Raw genomic sequence first — 27519 nt, forward strand, 5'->3', positions numbered from 1 at the left:
TTACTTATTAAAAGGTAAGCTACGTAGCGACGTAACCTCCTCCACGTCACATGAACACTGTTGAACTTTTAAAAATGTTTCGATGAAAACTCAAAAACGAAATCTCCTAGACCCGCAAACAGAATTTTACTCGTGGAATCTGCACTATTTCGTTTGTGATGACCATTGCAAAATTTTCCAAATATTTGATCCGATGTTACGCAATCTACGTTTGTACTTTGTACGTCAGAGAGGTGAATTTTATTTCACCCCACACTCGTCTGTCGGCACTGTAGCAATCGATTTAAATACACCAATTTATAGCATCAGTGTAACTTTGTCATTTCCTGTATGTTTGAGATATTGTATGTCACTTACCTATTGCTGCAAAATTTTGATACTTAACTTAACAGCAACCAATTTTGATACTTAGTGAGTGTGAATACAAAGAATGAGGCCTTCAGTCTGTGCATACTAGGCAGCGAAGAATTCCTAGCTGCCCATTGGTAATTTAAGTTTAGGAACAGGATAACAGCAACTATAAAACTTACGCACCTCGTCATAACTCCGTTTCATTTGTTTCATACGCGTTGCCAACGGGGCCTAATACACTTTTTCCTTGCAGGTGGTTTCGTGAGCACCACGAGCAGTTGACGCCTATAGAGAAGACGTCGCTATGGCAAAGGGCATCGCTTCTGGGCAGCGGGTTGCTTAGCATAGAGGCGGTGCGGCGAGACGACGCCGGCCGGCTCGTCTGTTGGCTTAACAACACCGTTGGCGGGGAGGCTGTGCACTTCACGCTTCTCGTCACAGGTACACCAAGGACATTTGACCAGAAGGAACAAAACTCTACGACGCATGTCACAGTACGCAAACTTTTCTACGCGAGCGTTTCTACGCTGAGGCAGTCACAAAACTCATATAAAAGCTAATACTTACAAAATATATCATACTCAGATTATGGCAAACCTATAACCCTCAATGCTAGATTGCAACAATCATTTTCTCTTCCAGAACCAATATCCGTCCGTATAAAACCAGAGTTTTTACGAGCAAAATTGAACTCGGACGTGAGTTTCGAGTGCAAAGTATCGGGTCACCCGGTAGAGACTGTCTACTGGGTCCATGATGGAAGAGTTGTGAAGACTAGTGAGAGGACTCGCTTGTCTGACGACGGCCTAAGGTTACATATCAAGGGAGCCCAGAGGGACGACCAGGGGGTCTACCAGTGCTTCGCGAGCAACAGCAGAGACCAAGCCTACGGGATCTCTGAGTTTTTAGTTGATGGTGAGTTAAATACCGAATTATAAGAGTCAAGAGTAAAGGTTAAAATGGATAGAGATCTTATATATGTTCATGCTGAAATACAAATATTATCCATAATAATTACGTTGAAAAAATGATTCTGATTATGCTTGAATAGATAAGGTATGCTTGAATGGATAATGCTAGCATATATCAGGTGAGAAAACTTACGATCTTCATTTTTACAAGACAAACTTTTGTATACATGATGGACGGACATACAGTCCTTCTTGGCTGTGAACAGTCAGAGGCAAGCATAATAATAAATCAACCGAATATTACATAATTGGTAAGTATACAAGAAAATCCTGCAATATCTCCGTTGAAAAGACAGTGGAATTTCCAGAAAGAATTCCACAATTACCATTTCAATGAAACAGACGTTATTCCAAGACGCACGCAAGACGGCAGCGGCGCGTCTATTCCTACAATTGATGTTGACAGAAAAGTGCAGTGCAAACAACGAGATTATTTCCTAGCGTTCTCTTTAGAGTTTGTGTAGGATTGTAAAGGGTGGTATTTGCAGTGTCCGAGAGAGGCCGAGCCGTGGGCAACCGCTCGAGGCGAACGCCATTCGCCAGGAGTGCCAGCCACGATAATGACTGGAATTTCACTGGAAATAGAGGTATGTTGTCTCCATAGTGTCATGTTACTTATTACTAGCTGGGTGATTGTACCTCTTCTTTGTGTATTGTATTGTAGTTTACATCTGTCAGAGTTTGTTTTATAGCGAAATAGATAAAAAAAATCTCGTATGAAAAACAAGTAACGTAGTAAGGCGAAATGACAATATTAATAAAGTAAACAGATTACTGAATAATGTATTGAATAACATAAGTTCTATAGCAGTCAGGAACTTCATTACATAGATATCCCAAAGATTGGTAACTTTCAGATTCAATTACGACATAGTAGTTACTCTGTCTTCCTCGACTCGTTACCAATATTGTGACCAACTATCTGAAATAAACAAGGCCTGAACTTTTCCACTTCCAGTCTGTCATAATTCTGTCCAAGTTTGTCGTAAACAAAAGGTAGCCAAGTTTTGACATTGAGCTACGACGCGGAGCTGTTTTTTATACAGTTCGGCCAGGTCTGTCTCAAAGCATTTATAATCTCCTGCAAAGTTAAAAACAATAAAACCGTGCGCCCTGAACTTCAAAGTTGTTCTCGTCAATCATTTTGAATGTCTTTGGACAGCAGTTTCGTAAAGCTCTCTCCATAAATTGAATTACTTACAACGTTGTTTACAAGTTTAAAATTAATCAGTAGCAGTTTATTTTGCTAATTAATCATAGCATACTTAAGGGAAAACATAAAAGTTTGCAAGTTCAAAGTGTATTGTACAAAATAGGCTTAAAGTGAAGTCAATTACATTTACACCCAGTGGGTTATAGCTAGGATTAATACACAACACTTATCTGATAAAGAGGTCCTTAATTCCTATCAGGTAACTGGGTGACCCGCCCTCTGGTCCCTTGCCTCTAATTAGAACAATTTTCCTCACGTATTCGAACCGACTTCCGGTTTATACGCTATAAGCGAAAATTCATACTATGTACGATATTTTTTAACATAATCCAGACTCGTACTAACGAGTACCTGCTCTATAAATACGTATTTTGACTCTTGTTTATGCTTGCAACTTTAAATCATATAAGCACCAACGTGAACGTATGTGTGGTGCACGAATGTTTTATGTTGATTTTTACGTTTTTTCCACCGTACCAACCCGACTTCTTCATAAAATATTTAAAAGTCCATTTTTAAGCGCAGATCCGCTGCAAGCTATTAGAGTCAGCTCTTCAGCTCAAACAAAGGGCTTCAGTGACGCAGGCACGCCCGGGCGCCCGCCCTGGCGCATCCACCGCCCGCGCTAAATGCTCCACGCCCCATGCTCCAATTAAGATCTTATCTTCCCAACCATAAGGTCCAATTCATCCCCAATACAAGCGAAATATAAGCCGCTTTGTTCCATTATTAATTCGTTCCCCGCTATTTGGTGTCGCTGCTCTTCAACTCAGTAAGTAGGAGCGTGACTGCCACCGACCACTTATTCCGCTATAAGTATAGGAATTCCATTATTATTCCATTTTCGTGTAAAATGTTCCGAGTTCTAGATTCCAATGGTTAGCACTTACCAAGTAGAGAAGTAAATAGATACATTATTATTACACACATGCATTGTTGTTAAATATTTTATAAATATTTGTATGTTTTGTTTGTGTACAATAAAGTATTATTTAATATTTGAAGTAATTTGATTTTATTATTATGTTTTTTTGGAATCGACAATGATTTTCTAATAACTAAAGCTCACATTATGTTCTTACACCTAACGATAAACATAATACGAAAAGCTTTCAAAGCAGATCCAATCTCTGTATCACGTGAAAATCACACTCATAAGCCAACCAACGGCGTACGTTTCTCATATTTAATACCAACAAAGGGCGAAAACTGCGCATTGCTTGAATAAGCTGAGAATAGCCAACCACACCACACCTTAGCCGATAAATTATGCAAGTGGCTGACCTCCTGTTAACAGGCCCCATTTGTTCGTGAGGGGAACAGACCAGTCGCAGAGGAACGACCTGACTTCACAGGGGTTTATTTTTGGGAATCTAAGACTTCCCCATCTCCATTGAGACAAACAAGTCGTCTTTGCAAAAATTTGGCACGAACTTCAGATTTCTGGAGAAAGAGCAATATCAATTAATTATAAATTCGAAAATTTTAAATATAGGTAACGAAAAGGTACTTCAATGTTTCAACATTCTAAACGATTGATGCATATGATGTTACTATAGCAACCTCTGAACATTGAACATTGAGTGGTTTGTATAGTGATTGTATACGTTTTGTATCATAGTACAGAGATTTTATAACTTAGCAAGTCCTAACTCCAATTAACCTGACTATACTACAGTACACAAACAATAATATATCAAACAAACACTACAAATCCAACATCCATCGCGGCGGAGCACAATTATGCCTGTTAACAGAACCATAAGCGGATTTAAACAAAGAAGGGCCCAAAACGAAAAAGCCACAATTTATAGTGGTCTCTAATGAAAGGACCCTGAAAAGACCCTGTGTTTTATAGCATTTTACTTGAGCTTTACATCGCACCCGCGGGAGAACTATGGTTTAATTTTAATTCAAACTTTATTACTCCATTTTAAACGAGCTACGTAGAAAAATGTAGCGCAAGGAGGAAACAGAGCAATAAAGTTAGGAAAAGGAAGGAATATAATTGCGTGTAAAATTTCCTCGTGTACACGACAGTTATATTTGTACATTTTTATTGTAAGTGCACTTATATTCTTATCTCGAATGAAGTTTTTCACCGTGATGAGGAAAATATGAGTGAGGATTATCTGTGCGGTAATGGGAAACAAAGTAATAACGTTACTACGATGATAATATTAGAAAGTATCAATATTATAGTGTAGTGCTGGCTGGTTTGTCTCATACGTAAATTCAATACAAATTTTAACTTTCTCTTTTATAAAGTTATTCCAAACAGCAATTTATTTGCTGTGAAATACGATCCGGCAAGTGCGAACGCCTGGAGGCTTTAATAAAATGAGAATATTATTTAAAAACCATTTCTACTTTACAAATTCAATTTGATAAGCAAAATGGTTTTTAAAAACACGTAACAGGGGATTAGGGTGCGGTCGTTCCATTGTGATCCCATTTTTCTCCGGTAAAAGGATGAACAGATTAAAAGCATTTTGTTCCTCTGTAATTATAAAGCTGCAATCAGGGACTGAAATGAGTGGAATTAGAAGACACGTGACCTGGGAAAAACTGATTCAATTACAATTCATTTAATTAATCTCAAAGACTCTTGAGATCGTCTTCTGAGAAAGATTTTGTATTAAATTTAGGATAAACTCTTGTATAATTACAGAACATAATTTAGAACGGGGGGGCATTATTTTGTGAGAACGGGGGGGCATTATTTTGTGGACAGATCAAATATGATAGCAAAGAAATACTAAATCTAATACAAAGAAATCGTGTCTTGTAAGATCTAATTACCACAACGTAAAACAGTTTAGCAACTCATACCAAACAACGTTATGAAAGCGTGATTCCATTTAATCATCTGACGTGGAAAAAGGGGCGTGGGGCTCGCAGCCGTGCCGCGCGGTCCAGCGCGCGGATTTGTGCGCCTCGGACCGTCTCCAATCCGCATGATCTCCGTAATACCGACCTTACCTACTTATGCTCGACTCGTATTCTATACGCAAATTAAAAGGAATTCCAGATCCCTTAAGCTCCCAGCGCTATCTCGTATAATAAGCGAAATAAGCTTGTTTCTTCAAGCCTTACTTAAGGAATGCTAATGCTGATTGGCTGGGATTTAAGAAAGAATTTCACTTGCAGGGTCAGTCGCGTTAGACAGCTTTAAACTATGCAATTTAAAAGAGATGATATCGTTTCATTAATAACGTTAAACCCTCTCGCTTCGATAGCGCTTCAGCCATCAAAATCGGCTTAACCTTGTTATTTCCACATGTTTAAATAAGCAACTATTTTATAAAATTACGTTTTTATAAGTATGTTTTATTCGCTCGCAAAAATACTTTGTGGACATCACAAAACCAGGAATAGTAATGATTTAATAATTAAGTAATTTGTTCTTCTGTTGAACCCAGAGATTGAATAAAAGTCATAGTCTATATGTTTTACCATCAACAGAATCCAAACCAGAACTAGTGTACTGGTTTTCGGAGCAGACCTTGCAGCCTGGCCCCAGCGTGTCACTCAAATGTGTTGCCATGGGTTATCCGCCGCCGCAGTTCACCTGGCTTCTCGACGGATTTCCAATCCCCACAAATTCAAGGTAGGTTCTCAAACAGCACACTAATCCGGCGAGGGATTATCTGCCCTCAGATCACTGTTCGATAGAATGCAGGCCATAGATAATGGTTATGTCAATACAAAAGATGCCTTTGATTGGCCAGACATCCTGCCTAACCAATCTCTGTATATCTAAAGTCAGTAACTTGACTATCTCGAAGCTCTGGCTTCTGTAGCTTTGTTTTGCAAGTTAATTTGAACTTGAACAAAGCAGCTAATAGCTTTAGATGCGGACGGCTTAGAGGGTCTTTGATTTAGATGCAAGAAGTTGGCTCTTGTTGAGGTCTTGAGTTATAAAGCGAAATAGATGGACTCAACAAGGTGTTTGCAGTTCGAGAGAAGAAAATTAGAACCTAAATCAAAAGCAAATAAGCTTTGTCTTGATATAAATAAGGAATTGTAAATTATTTTGTAACATACTAAATTGTCTAGTAATCAACTAGTAACCAAATTGGAGATGTCTTTAGAAAAGGTTTAATACGATCTACTCTGAACCGGCGTGCGTAACATCAAGTGGAATTTCCATCGCAAAAATATAGAATTGAAAATAATTTAAAAAACCCAAAAAAAGAAACATGAATTTTGCGACGGACAATTCCACTTAATATTGAACTTCAGAATCATGGTCTGAATCATCTCCCTCAGTATTCGTTACGATGTCACTAACACCCTATGTATTCATTATATAATACAAAAGGTATATATTATAATGGATAAGTAGGTATCCTTTTTCTCGGCACATACATAAAACAAATTATATTTTGAAACAGATTCGTGGTTGGTCAGCACGTCACGTTACAAGACGACGTGGTCAGCCATCTTAACATCAGCCGCGTGACAGAACAAGATGGCGGCGAGTACGCGTGCGTCGCGAGCAATTCCGCGGGAAAAGCTATCCACGCGGCGAGAGTCAACGTGTATGGACTCCCTTATATCAGAGAAATGCCCAAAGTAACCGCAGTAGCTGGAAGCGACCTGAACATCAAATGCCCTGTGGCTGGATACCCAATTGAGACCATCACTTGGGAAAGAGGTAAGACAATACAATCATCTTATAAAAAAGACAGGTCTGCTTTGCTTTTCATCTTATTCTTTAAATGCGTATGTATTTATTTCTTTATATATGCTATTATTTTATATAACAAACATATGAATTATTTATTATAATAACATACCTGTAGGTATATCAATTCTACTTACTCAAAAATTACTTTAGCCCAACGGCTTAACGTGCCTTCCGAAGCACGGATCATCTTACTTTCGGACAATCAGGTGATCAGACTGTAATGTCCTAACCAAATATTTCCCCACTTTCAAACCCGGGACCTCCGGATCGTAAGCCTAACGCTCATCCACTGGACCTCGGAGGCCGTTTAATTAATTTCTAATAAGGTGTACCTGGGTTGTTCTTCTTTTTTATCGACAATGATCTGTCCTTCGTTCTGCTTCTGATAAGTTATGTTTTAGAATTTTATTTCATGTTTTGATTGTCCAAAAATATAGTTATCTTATTATACTCAAAATACAAGCAAAATACTAATCCGTTCCTCAATTAGTTATTAACGTAGCTTGATCTTTTTTCACAAAATTATGTGACAGAGTGGTAAATTGAAATGCTGTCTCCGATGAAAAGGGCCACTCTGTCACAATATTTTTTGGAATGCGCCTGCAAAGAAAAGTATGTTACCAAGATAAAGAGAACCACTAAATAGTCCTCTACAGACACATCTTTATATGATGTTTTAAAATATTTATTGCCGTTATAATTTTAAAGATGTTAAATCCGATAAATCGAGAAAATGTCTTTTTATTGTCGATAAAAAAGAAGAACGACCCACCTACGTATTTCAGCAATATACTATTCAGTGTAGCGTGCCAATTCATATACGCCTTGTCAAAGCCAAAATACCTACAACTGAACCGGTTACTGTATTACTTGAATTGCACGCCAATAATTTAGGAACTAATTAACAGTCTCGGTTTCTATCGCAAATAGAGCCTTGGGGCTATTGCCTTTAGATGAACATTATCAAATTCCAGGTTTATTTTTTTTTGTTTAATAATAAAGAATTAATTAATTATTGAATATTACGTTATTATAAAATTAATTTGTCTGGAGAACGTCCTACGTAATAATATCGCAAATCTTAATTATCTGGGTTTGGAGTGATATTTGTAAGTTAATTAGTAGTTGCTGTTCCTTTGCATTCGTATGTAAAGTTTAGTTTCCCGTTTACATTTTGTGCTGCGAGAACGAACGCTTACAGACCTACGGCACTCGATCGACGACGAGGGACGAATGCCAAGGGTGATTTCGGCGGCGTACCCACAACGATTGTCGCAGTCGTCGATCCATTATCGTTGGTCTGTAAACGCCCTAACATAATATGATAAATGTAGCTTGTTGTGATGATATGTTTGTGAGTATTAGTAAAGAAATTTCAATTTATTTTATGACGTTCTTACACGGCATAGAACAAAGAGGTCGGAAGGGCCAAGTGAGCGCGACACACGCGCCATACAAGTATGAGCAAACAATACTTCAACTTTGCACTCCATTCGGCCGCAAACTTCACGACGCACGAAGCTCCTCGATAGTATATTAAAAGGTCGTCTTGTACATTATAACCTGCAGAGCAACAAATCAAATATACTTAGTCTACCATGCAAGGAGATCCCTCCTTATCACAGGAAAGCTAAAATTCTTAGGATGATCGGCTATTTATCAAAAATATACTTTTGTTTGCAGTATCTTAATGACAAAATTGCATGTTACATGAAATATAAATTGCTGGCAAAGTGGCTATGAAATTTGAGAACCAGGACATCTATCACAGTTATCTGTTTGCAGGAGTTGTAATAAAAGAAAGCGGGTTTGAACCGGCGACAGCGGTTCTCATACAAAATGCGCGTTATGGCCTTTGCATCCACTTTCTTCTATCCGTGGGTTTTTATCTATTTAAAGAAATTTGATACTTAATAAGATGTCACACAACTTATCAATTTACCTACTCTACACAGCAAACATTTATCGTTTCAAAATTCATAATAAGACAAGCGATAGATTCAAAATGAATCGTAAAGGCATTCCATTAGTTAACCCTGCGGGATATTGCCTATTCCGTGTCAATTCCTTGCCAAATATCCTCACGACGGCGCGGCGTGGCGTGGCGTGGCGTGGCGCGGCCTGGCAACGTTCCCGAACCCGCCAAAACACAGACACGCACGTGACACGCTTCAGTATAACTTTGCCACGTACAAAATCTGACGGCGGAAGACAAGAATTCTATATGAAGTTACATTGCTGAATTGGCAAATCTAAGCAATTTATGGCCGTATTTTGCAGAATGTTACCATTTCAATAGGCATGCGATTTTGTCATCGTCAATTCAAAATAACTTAGGCATGTAGAGATAAAACAATTACACTCGTAGGTTGTCTCTTCTCTTTTAGGATAAATTCTACTTATTTAATTAAGTACTTATATTTAAATTAATGTTAAACGGAAATATGAAAAGATTTATGTACATAGACACCTACTACAGATTTTTTAGTGTCACTCCCATAAATACAATTCACACCTACAATACAAATCGAAACAGCAACAAAATATAATTTACATGCGAGTCATGAAAGACAGCTCACTATCATAAAGTTATATTATCGTGAGGAGAGAATAATGTTGAGAATGGAAAAGTCGCCGAAAGCGAATAGGAGGAAATCTAAATAAAATACAATCGATATTCAATATATACGTACATCGAATCACTCTTCGATTTTATTTCTCTTGTAGAATATGCTTATTATGCTTAACCGTGCGAAGAGGATTAGATTCACCTGGAGATCGTTGTTCAATATGAAAGGGTTAAAAACTCATCGTACCTATATAGGTACTGCAGATATGTTATCAATTCTCTTCTTCTCAATTCAAGTTTGAATTCAGAGTTGTAATGTTTACGAGTAATATTCGAAAACCGAATATGTTCAAAAAAAAATCTACTAGGTAATTTGTCAACTAAGTCATTTTTTAGGTATAAAGAATACTTTTCAAACACGCATTCAAACGTCAGTGACTCTATATAATCGTATATCAAATCCAGGTACTCAATATCTTTTAAAATCAAATTTTATTTTTTTACCGATTGGGTCTGGAAAACTTCGGTAGGTAGGTAAGTAAGTATTATAGGTAAGTATTATAGGTACCTACTGTACAATAACAACCGATGTCAACCAAACTGTCATATTTAATACCTGTTCAACCGTACTAAATCACATGTATAATCAGATTAGACACAGGCATAGGCGTCTCTGGGGTGTTCAAATATCGTCTAGAGGTCAATGCATAAGTTTGACGTAATGTGCCATTCAAGTGTATATTTTGCCAACTCGCATCCCCACGGGTTTATCTCGAAAACTTATGATAGCTCTTGCTTATAGTAACTGTTATTTACCAAATTTCTTGCGACACGAACTACGATAACATTTAGATAGAATTTATTTATTAAATCGACGTGTGTTTAAAGCCGATGATTCAGTACAATTTTAATAACATTTTATTAGCAGTGCTAATTCTATCTAATTAAACAAGGCCGAAAAATTCAATATAGAGTCAATATTAATTTGGCGAAAAATTCGTTAACTTATGTGAACAACGATAAAATGTCAAAGTTTAATCGAAATATCCATTTACGGCCAGACGCCGTCGTTAATATTTAAATTAGATATTTAAATATAGGGCGAATTTTAAAAAAGACCTACGTATTACTCACATTTTTGCTGGTGGCTGTTAATGATAAAAATTGACATCATTTTCGTCCCTACATTACGGCTCAAATTGAATTGCCGCGCGGTGCTTCTGCAGAATCCATTTTATTTTTTCCAAGGGTAACCTTGGCCTGTTTTGCATCGTTGTATATTTTATGTCGTCGGTATCAAATAAAAATTAAATACTAAGTAAGTATAATTTATTTACTTTTAAGTTGTATTTGCTTTATGAAGGTTTAGTTTACAAGATAACTTCAAGCACCCTCGTACTATTCTACTCGTCGTAGTTCTACATAAATATCGAATTTTGTTGAAATAATTAATTTGAGTTTATTAAAGCCAGTGATAAGGCTTCCCCGTGGACTTATTATTAAACCAGAGCCTTGTTCCGAGACCAGATTTTACGTCGTAATTTTTAGCTTTTTAATATTCCATGAGCTGAGTGACAGCGATTCACAAATTCAATGTTTTATTCATAGGAAATAACGTTTATACCCTTAGACTATAATAAACTCCAAACTTCATAATTCATATTTTCATTTGAGTCCGTTATTTTTATTAGCGTTATTTATAGTCATAGTCCTTAATGGAATATTAAGCCACCTCGTAGACGATTGCTACGTCGTAGCACGTGCCTGGAATAAAATTTGCCCGCTTTCAATACCTAGTTTTATGTAGAGCAAATTTAAAGAAATCCTTGGAGAAATATCTGAAACGAAGTGACGCTATCGTGACAATAGCGACGGCTCCTTTACAAGTGTGTTTACGTACAATCTCGATTCACCTTTCAGTGTCTTTGTAACAAAGAACAGTCGGAATGAAACGACACTTTAGTCAAAGAGTATCGAATTAAGCGCCCGGGGGCGGCCGGGGAAACTTCGTCTTTTCTCATAGCAACAGGTCGTTAAGGAAACTTGGAGCGACAGCGTCATATGCTAGAATCTATTTTATTGGGCATTTCTGTCAAGTGTCAAGTTTTCCTTTCTGTACACATTAACTATGTACCTAGAAACAGAATACACGAGGCGAGCTTACCTTTGTAGCGATTCTGGTAAGATACATATTTTTTCTCATAACGTTTGTATAAAGAATCGTTTTAAATTAAGTAAGTATATTTTTATCTTTGTAGCGGGGCTTAACAGATGGTGATGCCGTCCCGCGTCCGCCTCTGTAATATTCTAGCCGCAGAGAAAATTGCTCCGTACAATCTAATAAACTAGACTCTTCATGCTATCCAATTATAAACAAAATATAAGACTCGCATTTTGATCTTTAGCTTTAAGAAATCATTTTCTGAATTCTAATGAGCCATCAAATGAAAGTACTTTTCAGAGCCTGCAGATTAAAAATGTACCCGACGAACAAAATTTAAGAAAAAATTGTAAGGACCGTGAAATCCCCCTCGTTTAACAGAATTACAGCGTAAGATCAAATTAAGACTCGTCGGTCACTCCTTCACAATTTTCCTTTTCTCCAGCGACCCTTGTCAACAACGAGGCGACTCTTATCTATCCAACGGAGCACTCCCATTAAGCTGACCTAGGGTTTTTGATACCTGTATTGATAATAGAAGGGGGTGACCTCTTCGAATCAAAAGATTAAAACGCTTTGAGCGCATTTACGTGCTTAACGATCATAATATTAGCGCTCCCACCCGATTTCGTCTCGTTTCATATTAAATCATTGGTGAAATGTTAATTTAAGTGGTGACCCATTTTAGTATAACTCAATATTTAAATTTGAAATTGGTGTCCGGAAGGCGCGGCACATTCCCTGAAAAGTCGGGCTCGTTCCGCTAACTTTTATTATTCGCAATATGGAGTTTTATTTTTCGCAAACTCTCGGCAGCCGCACGCCGTGGACCGGTGGAATGCGAACAGTTTCAAATTAAAAATTATTTTCACTGTTTAGTTTAAACTTCCAAAGTCAATAGAAGCTGTGAGAACTGAACGCGGAATCAATTTGAGGAAACTTTTATTAAAAATCAGGTAGAACACGCCGCAACTTTTCCTAGAAGTGAAATCTAATTAATACCTACAGGCTACAAGCATTTTATTAACACTAATTGCTTTAAGTCGTACAGATTTATACTTTTACATTTTTAAACTTTTTCAGCTGAACGTTTTATATCTCATCTTTACCTACCTCAAACATAGAAATAGAAATAACTCTGCCTTCTAAACAAACCTTTAGCATGACGCACATGGAGCCGAGAAATTTGGACAAGCGAGCCGAGACACGAGATTTTGTTGGCGGTTTCATAGAAAATCCCGCACCCTAGCCCACTTTCCCGATGTTGTGTGCAGCAAGCACGACTAAATCTAACATAACCTAATGTTTCCCTCCAATAGATGGTCAAACGTTGCCTCTGAACCGACGTCAAAAGGTGTTCCCCAACGGAACGCTGGTGGTGGAACAGACGCAGCGCACAGAGGACGCCGGCACCTACACCTGCCAGGCCATCAACAGACAGCGACACATCGCTAGGAGAGAAGTGGAAGTACAGATACTAGGTAAGACCTATTAATTAATCTGGGAGCCTTCAAGGCTAGGTTGAATAGACATTTGCGGGGTAAGCATGATCCACCCTAGACACGATAGCGTATTTTAATTTTAAAAAAGTTCCTAAACATGTGAGACGATCAAACGTTGCTTCTGAGCCGGCGCCAGAAGGTACTCTCCAACGGCAAGCTGATGGTCGAACATACGAAGCGCGCGGCACACGCCGGCACTTTTGCCAAAAGGGAATGAATGTACAGATCCTTGGTGAGACCTAGGAATTGGAGTTACCTCAAAAGTGTAAGTCTAAGATTTTCTTTAAAGAACGTCTAGGACCCTGTACCGAGGTTTTTCATGCAGCTTCTTTTCCTCGACAGCTTGAGAATCAGCAAGAGTTAGTTGTATAAATGATGTTACCTACTACATAAAAATATTTTTACATTTAAATTTCTGTTGTTATGAAACGATATGTTCTGATTTAAAGCTGCAGTGTATTTAGGTGGATTAGACGTCCAACAAAAATATTTATGTGAATAAAATAACTATTCAAAGTTAATAATACAAAACCTAACCATGTTTCCTTCTAAATATTTTTTGAGTTTATCCATTAAAGTTTGACCAGGAACTATTTAGACTATTTCGGAGCAGGGACCTCAGTTTATCTAAAAGTTCAAAAACAAGTCAGAATTTTTACGATAGGTATATACTAAATAAATAAGACATTGTATTGTTTCGTGGACTTACGTGTTACGTTCCCTTAATACGTCCCAACCCCAAATGTCAAAATTCATTTATTTTGGATGTAGGATCACTAATTCATATTTCATTATATTTTCGTATTTTTCGTGTTTGTACTGTAATGCTACCAATTCCTCCAATTAATTATCTTTCCAAGCTTCACTTATAATTGGACAATGAGAGAGGAAATAAAGATAAGTATGTTATGGGGATTATGGATTTGGGACGGAAAGTTTCTATAGATAAAAGCAATTATACAGGATGTTTTCACTAATTATACGTAGAAAGGTACTTTCGGTACAAGTGCTGAATAAGGACGTAGGTTTGACACATAAATTAAATACCTAAAGAGGATCCACTGATATTGATCTACAACTTGACTAAATACTTACATGTATACGTACATGTTGCCTAAAAGAAACCTACTCATATAAGTAGGCACAGTAGGCGACGCCCGCAGTTAAACATTTAGCACTTGTGTCTTATGTGGAAGTGCTAAATTAATCTATGACTAAAGCGAGCCCGCTGCAGCTGCTTGGTTCAACTGCTACGTATATAAAATCAAATTTTGCTTAAAGTAAGAAAGAAGTAAGAAACTCCAAAACTTGCCGTCGAAACTATAATTTCGGGCATAAACTTTCTTATTTTCTGTTCCTAAGATTTAATGCGCTATAAAATCACAAATTCAAGAGGGTTGAGTTACTCATCCGTAATTCATTAAAGTTAGCGCGTTCACTCCCGCGGCATCTACGGAGCGTTAACTCCAGCTTTTCCCGGTTAATAGGGCAATAAAATAAAAAATATATTGAAAAAAATTTGAATAGACTACACAAAGCAGCTACGAACCGAGCCACTTGGAATCGAGCCATAAACAGCGAGGAAAGATTTCACATTAATTAACAGAAAAAAAACGCCGTTGCAAATTACATGCCGTTACGTGGGTTTAAATTTGGGTGAAGCTTTGAAGGTTTAAACCCTTTATGTAGATATTAACGCCCAATTCACACTGCGGACTAATTAACCCATTTTTTGCCGTTTGCAGTTCAACCGAAAATTTTGCCCATTCAGCCGTTGACGAACCTGTTACGAGAGGGGATGAGGGCTGCAATTTCCTGTCAGATTCTGGAGGGGGATTTGCCGATTGCCTTCCGATGGGAGAAGAATGGGCAACCAGTGACGTCATCGCCATATGCACCCAGTGGCATTATTACCAGGAGAATGGACGAGTACAGCGCATCTCTAGTCATTGAACATATCACTTCGCTGCACAGCGGGAATTACACTTGCATTGCTTCTAACGTCGCCGGTTCTGAGCGGTTTACTGTACCTTTGACCGTCAATGGTAACTAATTTATTATGTAGTTGGATAATTGTTAGTCTGGATCACTGCTCGTTCAGCCTTTGAGTCTAATATATATGTTTTAGTACCACCGCGATGGCGCATGGAACCAAATGACATAGCTGTGGCGGCTGGACAAGACGTGACGCTACACTGTCAAGCTGACGGGTATCCAAAACCAACAATAACATGGAAGAAGGCCGTCGGTGAGCTTAATTTCAGTGTAATTCAACTAATCAAGACGAAACCCTCCAAAGGAAGCGGCAATTTGCTCCCCGGTTATCTGAAAATTTATCACCTCATTTATTTTCGTTTTTGTGACATTTTTAGACCAAGGAAAATTTGTTAAATACCTCGACAGTAATTTGCTTAATATTCAAGAGGAATAAATCAAAGGCAAAATTAAACGTTCAAACCGATTAACCCTAAATCCAAAAACTTTACTTATACATATAGGGTGTTAGTGACATCGTAACGAATACTGAGAGGGAATGTGGAATTTTCCGTCACAAAATTCACGATTTTTTTGTGTTTTTTTTATTATTGAATTCTATGCTTTTGCAATGAAAATTTCCACTTGATAATAAATGAATTAAAATTACTGAATTATCCCCTTATTATTTGTTACGATGACACTTTCACCTCGTAGAAATACATACAAGTGGCGGTACGAGTACGTATGGGTGTGTTAGTGACACCGTAGCGAAATCTTTAGGGGATGATTCAGACCATGATTCTAAGTCGATATGACGCCGGAAAATTGATGAAAATTTAAATATTTTCAGTTCCAAAAGTATGGAAAGTTCCTCTTTATATCAACTCAGAATCATGGTCAGTATCATCCGTCAAAGTTTTCGTTACGATGTTACTAACACGCTGTAATGAAATATATTAAAATTTTTGTTGCACATTAATTATGAACACTGTAGTTTTTGACGTCTCTAAAAGTAACAATCGTAATTATTCTATTAACCTCTATAAATATTTCATAATAAATTACTTTGCAACCAGGTAACACGCCCGGTGAATATAAGGACTTTATATTTGAAGGCAGTTCAAGAGTCTTAGAGAACGGTTCGTTAGTGTTCGAAAGAGTTGCCAAGGATAGCGAAGGCCATTACCTATGTGAAGCTAGAAACGATATCGGCGCAGGACTCAGCAAACTCGTCTTCCTGAAGGTCAATGGTAAGTACGAACATTCCAATAATGGCTTTGGGACATATCTGGTAGCTAAAGTACCGTCTGGTAAGTGCAAAAAGACGCTTAAGAGTAGTACATAACGACCCCCCGAAAGATAATCTAACCATTTACTTTTTACGTCTAGAGCTGTAAAGTTATGGAATTATACCTATAGCTCTATATTTATTTACGGGAACAATATTTGAGTTTAAAACAGATCAAACTAATGTTTTCCCCGCTACACACATGAAAGACCATAAACAAGGGGAATGCCTGCGGTTTTGTAACTATAGCGCTGTGAAAAGTTTCCCGTCAAGAATCTACAACAGTGGCGCGTGAAGCCAACTTTAGGAATCTTCAAACATGATTACATGGTTGACTCGATTTTGGAAAGTTTTAGTTTTCCTTCCGTATTCAACAATTTTATGTGCGTGATTGAAATATCAAAATATGAGGAACTGTTCTCCCGACGAAGATATCACATAGTTTCAAATAGTCAGTGCTAAAATGGAATATAAAAAAGATGTTTTAATAAATGAATTCCTCAGCGTACAGCATTATCTGTAGGAATTATAATATAGTGAATAGGAAAAAATCCATCTGTTTGTCGAACCGCTGTGAAAAGTTGTGGAATGTCTTGATGGCAGACGCCGGCGGTTTCATTGGAACAAGCGACCGTACTCAAATGAAAATTCTTCTTCATCATTATTGCTTTGGACAACTAGGTCGCTACCCTTTACGATGACGAATTCTTTAGTAAGTAGTTCTTTGTTATAAATGTATTTTTTCCAGAATTAAATACATTTGGAGTCATACCAGAGACATACATAAATATGACGGTAAACTAATTACACATTTTACTTTAAAAAATAAAACATGTTTAAAATTTAAACATAATATTCATATTATTCTTAAGTATCATGGTTGAAAAGCTACTACTTAGATATTGATGACGACTTGAAAATATAGGCGACGCAGAACAATAAATTTCCAAGCTCATCCATTTCTAAACAGGTAAGGATCTAAAAGACTCCATAACTAAATTGTTTGAAAAGAATCTTAACCAAAACATTACATTCACAAGTAAAATATTACATTGCGATGTCGTCCCAAACAACTACTTGTACAAATAGATAAGGAAAATCTTAGAAACGATCACGTTCATTTCATATATCTCGACTATAATGGGTACCTAATGCGCTTCCAACAATAATCTTTTGAGTCACGAAATGTCGGGAACTTTCCTATAACTTTTATACTCAACCTCTGTCGCACTTTATTTAATTCTATAGAATTCCGGGACGCGACTCGATAACTCGCTCAAATTGCTGAACTGCCCGCATTCTATTGTACTCTGTAAAATTAAAGGAAGTCCATTTAGTTGCCACTTTGCTCGTCTCTGATCACACCAGAAGCAAGATCGCTTTTATGTTATGTAGGTCACTGACTAATGCAGTACCTATATACTTTGAAGAAATGCCTTGACCGTAACTTAGTTCTAATTGGCATAATACATTACCAATCTTCAATTTTTCAGTTTGTAAGAGAAAGCTAGCCCTAATTGGGCGCGGTTCTTATTATGCAGCTAATTTATAGGTCTAGTTAAACTTTAATTTTTTTTTTAACGACCCTATCTCACTACCACGCCATGATTGCGCCAACAGCGGAAAATCATTCGGGATGCAGTTGCCGGTAACAAATTGGTTGCGCAACCAAGTAGGTATTCTTTATACAACTGCATTCATTTTGTTAGTGAGGCCATTGTGGTTTTGCCACCTTGGTAGAGACCAAGGTGGTATTAGAGATAAGACCCTAAGAAAGCCATTATCCATTGTGGTAGTAATATGAGGTAAAATGTATTTTGTGCTTCATTCGATTGTCGGCGAGAATGGTGTAAGTCGAGCGCGTCTGAGCAGAAAACTCAATGACCGTACGTCGCAATACGTCTCCTCTTTATTGGAAAACGAGACAGTTGGCTTCCACTAGAATAAGTTCCTCGTGTACGTGTTTGTGTTTGCCGATATTGGCTTTTGTTAGGAAGCAAATATCGTGAAATATCGGAATCCAATACAATTGATGACACTGGTGAAGGAAAGCCATATTTATATTCATTTGCTCTCCACGTACACTATCACTGTCGGCATGCTCCAATGGTTTATTTATTGTCTTTTGCTGAAAATGATATCCTTTTAGTCGGATTAAATCGTTTCGAGGCCGATGTGGTTTTCTTTTATGTATTTTGTATCAGAACAATAAATAATAACTTTGTGAATACCGATTGGAGTGATACGCAACGAAAACGAAGGTCTGATTTATGTAAATTCCGACTTGTTAGGTGTGCAAACAACCGTAAAAGAAATTTCTGAGTTGGAGTCCCGACGGGTGCGGCCTCCGCCGGTCACGTCCGCGGCCAGTTTGTAAACAGTTCCGCCTTCAACCGTAATCGTATTTCCTTCTAGTTTATTTCGGTTTGACACAGTTTCTTCAACTTTTGAAGTAGCTTCCTTAGCCTTTTACAGTACTGGGGAAACTTCAGCATAATTTAATAAAGGTTGTCTACTCATGCACACAGTTTTGTAAATGGTGCATTATTTTCAATAATAAGCTCTAAATCATAAAAATATGAGCGTTCTGCAAACAAAGTACGTAAAGGCCAATAAATAACGCTGAACAACGCGGGTTGGAGCCGCCTAGTCCCGGCGGTCTAGTAAATCTTTCTAGGTACCCTTGTCCACGTTCTCGCAAACTTCATAATATTCTCTAAGTATTTCCGTTTAAATACTTTATAAAACCCAAATACTTAGTCCAAGTGCAGTTACGTCACAGATATTCCACGTTAGGGATTTTTAAAAAGAAATTAAAGGTTCACGACCATAGGTACTTATTTACGCGACCAATGTTCATTAGAATTTTTAACTTGAAAAGTTTATATAAAAAGACCTTTTTTCATTTTATAATTATACTAACGACTCGACCTGGTTTCGCCTGGTAAAGTTTTTATCTTATTCTTAGATAAATGAATTTTCGAGATTAGTATGTATGTTACTAAACTTAGAATTTTTTCGCGCTTACTTGGGATAGACTTTTTCTTTTATTGTTATTTATTGATTATGTTTATATGTATGTAGCTCCGGCCCGGTTCCCAATGAAGAGTAAGACAGTGCAAGTGACGGCGGGAGAAGCGGCACATCTGCAGTGCGCCGCTTCAGGAGACGCGCCACTAGAAGTCAGCTGGCGGAGCCCTCACCATCACACCATCGCCCATCACCTCGATCAGAGGTAAGCATACACGTAGGCTATTTGATTGGGTTATAGATTAATTATAAAATAATAATCTAGAAATAAAAGTCTAACACGTCAAAAATCAATCTAATTTTTCTTTTTCACTTAATTATGTTCGAAATTTAATCATGAATTAAGTAACAATAAGCACGACTTTTACCTGCCTTTACTGATGACGTCACTGGCCAGTATTTCTATACAAATTCCATAAAAAATTTTCGTTTCGACGTTTCGTAAAAAGTGTCTCATTTGACTAAGTTATCATAATATGGCCACTGTAGAGCAAAACTTCGTCAACTTTCCATTGAGAGCTGTCAAAATTAGGAATTTATATTCACATTCACGTTTTTGTTGAAATGAGGAAAAAAATATGCCAATGTAGCGATTCACCAAAACTACCAATCCTTTTTAGCCCCTCAAAGCGCAACGAATAAACCGCTAGGCAACGACATTATTAATAATTACCTATACTTAAATTCAGTTATAACTTATTATTATGTTTCAAGAATAAAGGACTCGAAAATAAACAAACATAACAATCAATCATTCAAAGTTGTAAGTGAAGTAAAACCCGCAACAGTCTTATATACCTACTAATATTGGATAGTTAAAACTGACTTGATAAGGGTATTTCTGACATGATGTGAATAACTCTCTCGTTTAGCTCAGATTAACTCGTATAACAAATTACACACATGTCATGTAAACAAGGAAAAGTTCTCTTAATGATATTTGTGGTAGGTACACACGTTGAAATTGGAGTAGTATTTAATATTACTGCTAGGTCTCTGTAGTCATCTGCGGCGTTACGGGAACCTGTAGACTCACAAGTGCTGCAACAACCATCTACTACAGATGTTGTGGCCAATGATGGAACACGTATCTCACTGCTGTAATAGTGAGAGCCATTCCCCATTTTCCCAGCCAAATAGTTAATGCCATCAAAGGCAAAGCTACAATAAGCCACGCCAATAAAAAAAACTTTGAATTTAGAGTCATTAGCACTTTCATTGCCATTAGACAATTTTTAATGTATTATAAAAAATACAGATCTCCTAAAACATGAAATAATATCAAATATAACAAAGAACAACTAGATTTTAAATAAAAAGGTAGTCAAGTAACAGGAACGACTCAAGTCGTAACCGTTCTTGAGAAATTTTCGCAAGCAAAGTTTCCTTAGGAAGTTAAACATTTGCATGATAACAATGTTTAATTTTTAGGTACACGATTCGCGAACAAGTCCTCGACGATGGGTTAGTTTCTGAGTTGAGTATATTGCAGACATACAGACAGGATACGGGGGCGTTGACCTGTCGAGCATCTAACGCATATGGCCAGGATGAGATGCTCATACATCTTGTGGTTCAAGAGGTAAATATTACACTAGTACTGGCACTTATACCAACCTTCTATAGAAATATAAACACCCATAACAACATTTGAACTCTACAATATCAAATCTGAAAAGTTACTTTAGAACTGTTATTTACAGGTTCCAGAAATGCCCAAGAACATAAGGATAATAGACCAACAATCAAGATCGATACAAATATCTTGGACGCAACCCTACGCAGGGAACAGTCCTATAATAAACTACATAGTCCAATACAAAGAAGCTACAGGTAACATGGCAAAACATAAAATTAAAAAAAAATCATATAACTAGGATCAAAGAGTGTCCGGAACATATTGCTTTTGTTGACAGACTCGTGGCCAACCACGCCCCAAAAAGTCATAGTGCCAGGCAGCGTGACGTCGGCAAGTGTCCAAAATTTACAACCAGCGACATCTTACCACCTTCGGATCATAGCTGAAAACCGACTGGGTCAAAGTGAACCTAGTCAATTGGTCCAAGTAACTACTACTGAAGAAGGTCAGTAAAGAATAATATCACCAAATGTGTATGTAACAGTTAAGAAGAAGTACGTAATCATATAGTACGATACATGTATCTTCGCGGTAGAAAACTGCCAATAAAACTTTTTTGATTCATTTCAGTACCAAGTGGCCCACCCTTAGACGTAAGAGTGGAGGCCAAAAGTTCGACCGAGTTGAGCGTTAGTTGGGAACCACCACAGCGAGACCTTTGGAATGGCAATATCCTTGGGTACTATGTCGGATTTCAAGAAGTTAGTATATTGAATTTGACGTACCAGTAATACATTATCGGAATGAAGAACATTACCTATTACATAATTTAACATTTGTAGTCGTTCAACGCAATCGGTACAATCTGTTTAGATCAATGAATACAAATTCATAATTAAGTTTTGATTAACTTCTCACAATGAACTCTTCTTTAATGGTTCTATGATTATTCACAGCTAAACAGCAACAGCTCGGTACTGAGCGCCAGCGGCCCTGGTGGTGCTTCGTATACAGTTCGCACGGTCGAAGGGGCCGGCACAGCCAGAGCACGAACAACACTATCAGGGCTCCAGAAACATGCAGCATATGCTGTCATAGTCCAAGCATACAATAGCAGAGGAGCCGGGCCTGCTTCACCCCCTACAACTGCTACTACTATGGAAGATGGTAAGGCACCAAGAAACTTTTCCATTTAACCACTGTTCTATGGAAATACGAGACTGTAGACTTTACATTACGACTACCTACAGCATCATATTAAGTTGTGTAGATTTGCATTCTGACAGTATAAGGTAGATGTGATTATTCAAGTGACTGGCGATATACTATTTTATATATTTCTCCGACCGCTATATAGGTATGGTCCAAAAATCTATGTCTTCCTTGCAGTACCAAGTTTACCACCTGGATCTCTCCAGTGCACGGCCTTGAGTTCCCAATCAGTAAGAGTAACATGGGAACCGCCGCCGATGCGCGGGCGCAACGGCGTCTTACAAGGGTACAGGGTCACTTACGCACCGGTCACAGATTGGTATGGTAAGTTACATTACTTTCTTTAATCGAGTTTAGAATATTATTTTCAAAGTAGTTTTTGAAACCAGACAATAATGTATCCAGTAAAAATCGTGTCGTATGGCTAAGAAAAAATCAATATATAACTCTCTTTTCAGGGAGTGAAGAAGCAGTAACAAAGCAAATATCAGGACTCCATACCACTCTATCAGGACTTCGACGTTACACCAACTACTCGGTGACAGTTTGCGCGTTCACAGCAGCCGGTGACGGAGTTAGAGCTGCTCCTGTTTATTGCCATACGGAAGAAGATGGTAATCTTAAAATAACGTCAAAACTGACAATTGTCCACGACAAAATGTAGGACATTGATGATAACGAGTTCATTCAGCTCTAGAAAATACCTCAAACCAGTAAAACGGCGACTCATGTCTCTATCTCCGTCTCTATACCTATCTTCGAGTGTAGAAGAGATGAATCTCAATAGTAGGATTTTTTAAAATTTCATATTGTAAAATATCAACATTGCGATTTATTTCAGTGCCTTCCGCTCCGGCTGACATCAAAGCAGTAGTGTCATCTCGGAACAAGATTCTAGTATCATGGTTACCACCATCATCGCCCAATGGGATCCTTGTTGGCTATACTCTGTATATGAGCGTCATTGAAGATGGAAGAGAGGTAATTCAGTATTACAATCAATAGGTAGAATATTTAGTGGTCATACGTACAGTCAGTGCCTGGACATAAGTATACAGGCTTATTATGGCTCTGTTACGACAAGGGAATTCTTAGGTTAGGGTACTGAACGTACCATTGAAATCTTATCGAGCATTAATATCAATATCAAGCCATCGTGATGCATCGACCGAATGTAAGTCATGTAAGTAAATCGCTTGTACTCATTTCTAATAAGATAAACGCAACTAGGAAACACGCTCCTCTATTTGTGGTTAAGAGGTGTTATTGCTTTCAGGAGGGTACCCACAAAAGAATGTTGTCACCAAGCACACTGTCACATGAGACGTCGCGGTCGCCACCTCGTGCAACTCATCAGTTCTGGGTGTCAGCTTCAACGCGTCTTGGTGAAGGAGAAGCTACTAGAGTCGTCACTGTTTTGCCTACAGATTCAGGTAAAATAATGCCATTAATCAAATCTCTCTTGAAACCTTCAGACATTCCTAATATACAATAATCCTTTCAATGATCCTTTTGCATTTACAATAAGACATATTCAAAGGTAATGTGTCATAAATTAAGAACCCTTCCTAACAATAACTTGTTCAGTTGTTTCTTCCAAATTATCACTAATGTTTTTCCATTTCAGTTCCAGCAAGAATCACATCATTCAGTCGAAGTATAGTAACGCCATGGAAGGAAAACATTTCGCTAGCTTGCAACAAAGTGGGAGTCCCTATTCCTTCAACAACATGGACCATGAATGGAGCTTCTTTAGAATCCACTCTGAGGAAGAACGTCACTACTGATGGCACGCTTATAATTAGGTACTTAAATAATTGTTAAACATATCAAAACCTTCGATATCTTAGGACAGATGGCATATACGTAGAAGCAGTGTTACCCAGCCAGTGATCAAACAATATCAATCCCATTTATAATGTGCATATCTAACGGGAATCCAATCCGGGGGATTTTTAGATACTACAAGGTTATCCAATTGCTTATCATACTCATTTGTTACATTTTTACAGCATGACTCAGTACGCTGACAGCGGCAACTACACGTGTACGGTGGAAAACCCTCACGGACGAGACGAAGTGACATACAGCGTCGAAGTGAAAGTTCCACCACAACCGCCCGTACTAGCCGTCGTAGACTCTTATGCAGATTCCTTGCATCTGCAGTGGAGTGACCAGGGCGATGGCGGTAGCCCTATATTAGGTAAGTGTTTAAAATTACACGTTGAATAATAACATTATTACAGTTATCATGTTAGAGAAAGCGAACAGTTCGTTTACGAGACACTTGTCAATTCTCACGTTCGGAATGAATAGGTAGTAATTTTTCGGCTTGATAATAATAATTATTACCATATTAAAAAACCAGCGAAAAAGTTACCAGTAGGAACTGGTTTGAATGGATCTTGAGCACAGACGAACTCAACGGACCACTCTAAAGTCTCAAAACTTAGAATATCCTTATTTTTCCAGGATACGTAATAAACTACAAACGCGAACATGGTGACTGGGAAGAATTGCAGGTAGAGGCTGGAACATCGGAGCATGTCCTGCCGAACTTGTGGTGCGGCACTCGATACCAGCTGTATATCACCGCCTTTAACCGCATTGGCACTGGTCTCCCTTGCGATATTGTACACGCCTATACGAAAGGGACCGGTAAGTATTAAATAAATGTAACTTGCCTTTCTTTTCTTGCAATTGTTGTCCTTAGTTTCGGTACTGTCTATCTTGACCTCTTTTCTTAATTTTTATTGATGGTATTGGAATGGTCTTTCCTTATTCAATTAAAGCATTTTAGTTCAGTGGCATCAACCATAGGCTCCTATTGCAAGGAATTACTTCATAAGCTGGTTAGATTCAATCAATACTGGCTACACGAGCCATATTAGGAACGTCTGGCTGCTCATTAACAACACTACACCGGGGTTGGTGTCGTTGGTCAGGTCAGCCATCGACGTCACATACCACACGATATAAGAAAATGGGAGCCAATTTAAAATTTTCTTTTTATTTCAGTTCCAGTAAAACCGAAACATTCGCAAATGATAACTCTAAACACGACGACTGTGACTGTTTGGCTGGACTCATGGGGCGACGGCGGCTGTGGCATACTTTACTTCGTCATCGAGTACCGAGAAATCAGCCAATCTCAGGTATTTATATTCACTTAATGCTTCTTAAGTTTCATGAACATTGACTACCTCATAAAACGTGTTTAAAAGTTTGTGCTGCCTGTTTTCCAGTGGCGTTTAGTGTCAAACAGCGTGCAAGCAACGGAGAGGGTGTTCAGTGTGACGGGTCTGACCCCGGCGACACAATATCAACTACGAATCACAGCGCATAACAACGCAGGACACGCTGTAGCACTGTACAACTTCACTACACATTCTTTGAGTGGCAGTAAGTACCTTCATACAATTATTTATGCCTTGTAGAGAATAGGGTAGTTTCCAACTAGTCAAATCAGTTACGTTTTATAAACGTAAACGTTTTATTTTTTCTATTTTACTTATTTATGAATTTTTGAAACTACCCAATTATTCTAGTCTAGTAGTATACCACCTTTAAAAATATTTAAGTGGTTCTAATGCTTACCTGACAACTTAATTTGTACGAGCGACCCTGCCTATAACTCTTGAATACATAATTCATAAAAAAATGTTGTTAATACTTACCTATTTCACTCCAGTGCTAGACGGCGAGTTATCACCACCGGTGCCCGCGGCCGGGTCGCGGTCGCTCGGCGGCGCACGCGTCATCTTGCCCGCGGCGCTGTCACTCCTCGTCCTCGGGGCGCTCGTCGCTATTGTTCTACTAGTCAGGAGAAATAGTAAGTCGCTACCTACTCTTTTACTTGCCACTACTTCCAGGCTGATAAACTTCTTTATAATTTGTTAGCTTGACCAAAAATATAAAGTTCCGCACCATATTGCGGTAAAAATAATTACTAAGTATATTTTCTATTATAAATAATTATAATATAATAAAAATAATATTATATTTGTTACTGGTAGCGTTTTTGAAATTACAATGACACAATGAGCTAATTTGGTACACAGTTAGTTGGTGGAAGGAGGTTGGAAAGTTTATTTTTACTAAAGTTTATAATGGTGCTAATTCCTGCAGACGCCATCTAATTTTATTTTAAGTTATACCTGTCAATTTCTCATCCGTTGAAAAAGAAAGGGACAGGTAATCGACGGGCATAAAATTTATGGAATACACGTCAATTTTAAACAGAAATCTAAAACAACCGTCTAAAAATTTTACATCGGCCAATAATCTGACAGAATTAAATAGACAGCAGCAATTTTATTCGCACGGGATATTCATTCCTTTTAAAATTAACTTTTGACAATCATCCGCCCCTTTCCTTTTCGGCGGAAAAGAAAATGACGGGTATAACTTAAAATAAAATTAGGAGATATCTGCAGGAATCGGGCCATTGTATATCTACCGGATAAGTGTCAGCTAAGTTCTGGATGGGCTATCCCACTTTTTTCAAATTGTGAAGCAGATCATTAAACCCATCAAATATCAATCAAAATTTCATGCACAAAATAATTTCAGAAGCAGGTGGAACTGAGACTGTAGCTACAGAAAGTGGAGTAGGAGAATCGCCTTCCGTCGCTCAACTGCAGAACAAGGTGAATCGCGATCAGCAGTACCTCGCTGCTCGAGCGCAACATCCAGCACCGCAGCATCACTACAAACATGCTTCAAACGGTGAGACGGTGTCGACACAGTGTAGTTTTACTACAAAACACGAAATTACCTTAACCTGTGACGTCATAGAAAAGTGACAAAATGACGTTATTATTACATTTTTCTTTATTAAACATACATACATACTCACGCCTATTTCCCACCGGGGTAAGCAGACTATAGAATTCCATTTGCTTCGATCCTGACACACTTCTCTAAAAATATTAAAATTCATAGAAAATATAAAACTTTTTTGTCACCTTTAA

At 37.9% G+C, this 27519-nt stretch overlaps 1 protein-coding gene across 8 annotated transcripts in view; it reads left to right on the forward strand.

Annotated features, from left to right (window-relative positions):
• LOC126374254 (Down syndrome cell adhesion molecule-like protein Dscam2) overlaps positions 1–27519 on the forward strand; it is a 177420-nt gene that overhangs the window by 145245 nt on the left and 4656 nt on the right. For 4 of the 8 annotated variants that reach the window (XM_050020764.1, XM_050020767.1, XM_050020759.1 and 1 more), the window contains exons 9-34: positions 605–792; positions 994–1266; positions 1811–1909; positions 6001–6145; positions 6933–7195; positions 13278–13439; positions 15206–15505; positions 15589–15708; positions 16514–16687; positions 19810–19960; positions 21187–21337; positions 21459–21588; positions 21672–21839; positions 21965–22095; positions 22291–22501; positions 22724–22870; positions 23005–23160; positions 23388–23527; positions 23823–23979; positions 24174–24351; positions 24559–24749; positions 25019–25204; positions 25565–25701; positions 25771–25948; positions 26238–26378; positions 27119–27274. In XM_050020764.1, coding sequence (XP_049876721.1) covers positions 605–792; positions 994–1266; positions 1811–1909; positions 6001–6145; positions 6933–7195; positions 13278–13439; positions 15206–15505; positions 15589–15708; positions 16514–16687; positions 19810–19960; positions 21187–21337; positions 21459–21588; positions 21672–21839; positions 21965–22095; positions 22291–22501; positions 22724–22870; positions 23005–23160; positions 23388–23527; positions 23823–23979; positions 24174–24351; positions 24559–24749; positions 25019–25204; positions 25565–25701; positions 25771–25948; positions 26238–26378; positions 27119–27274 — 4433 coding nt within the window. The remainder of the gene's footprint in view (positions 1–604; positions 793–993; positions 1267–1810; positions 1910–6000; positions 6146–6932; positions 7196–13277; positions 13440–15205; positions 15506–15588; positions 15709–16513; positions 16688–19809; positions 19961–21186; positions 21338–21458; positions 21589–21671; positions 21840–21964; positions 22096–22290; positions 22502–22723; positions 22871–23004; positions 23161–23387; positions 23528–23822; positions 23980–24173; positions 24352–24558; positions 24750–25018; positions 25205–25564; positions 25702–25770; positions 25949–26237; positions 26379–27118; positions 27275–27519) is intronic. The other 4 variants (XM_050020765.1, XM_050020766.1, XM_050020762.1 and 1 more) reach the window with 3 other exon arrangements.

Source organism: Pectinophora gossypiella, chromosome 17 (assembly GCF_024362695.1).
Source record: "Pectinophora gossypiella chromosome 17, ilPecGoss1.1, whole genome shotgun sequence".
Taxonomy (NCBI): Eukaryota; Metazoa; Arthropoda; class Insecta; order Lepidoptera; family Gelechiidae; genus Pectinophora; species Pectinophora gossypiella.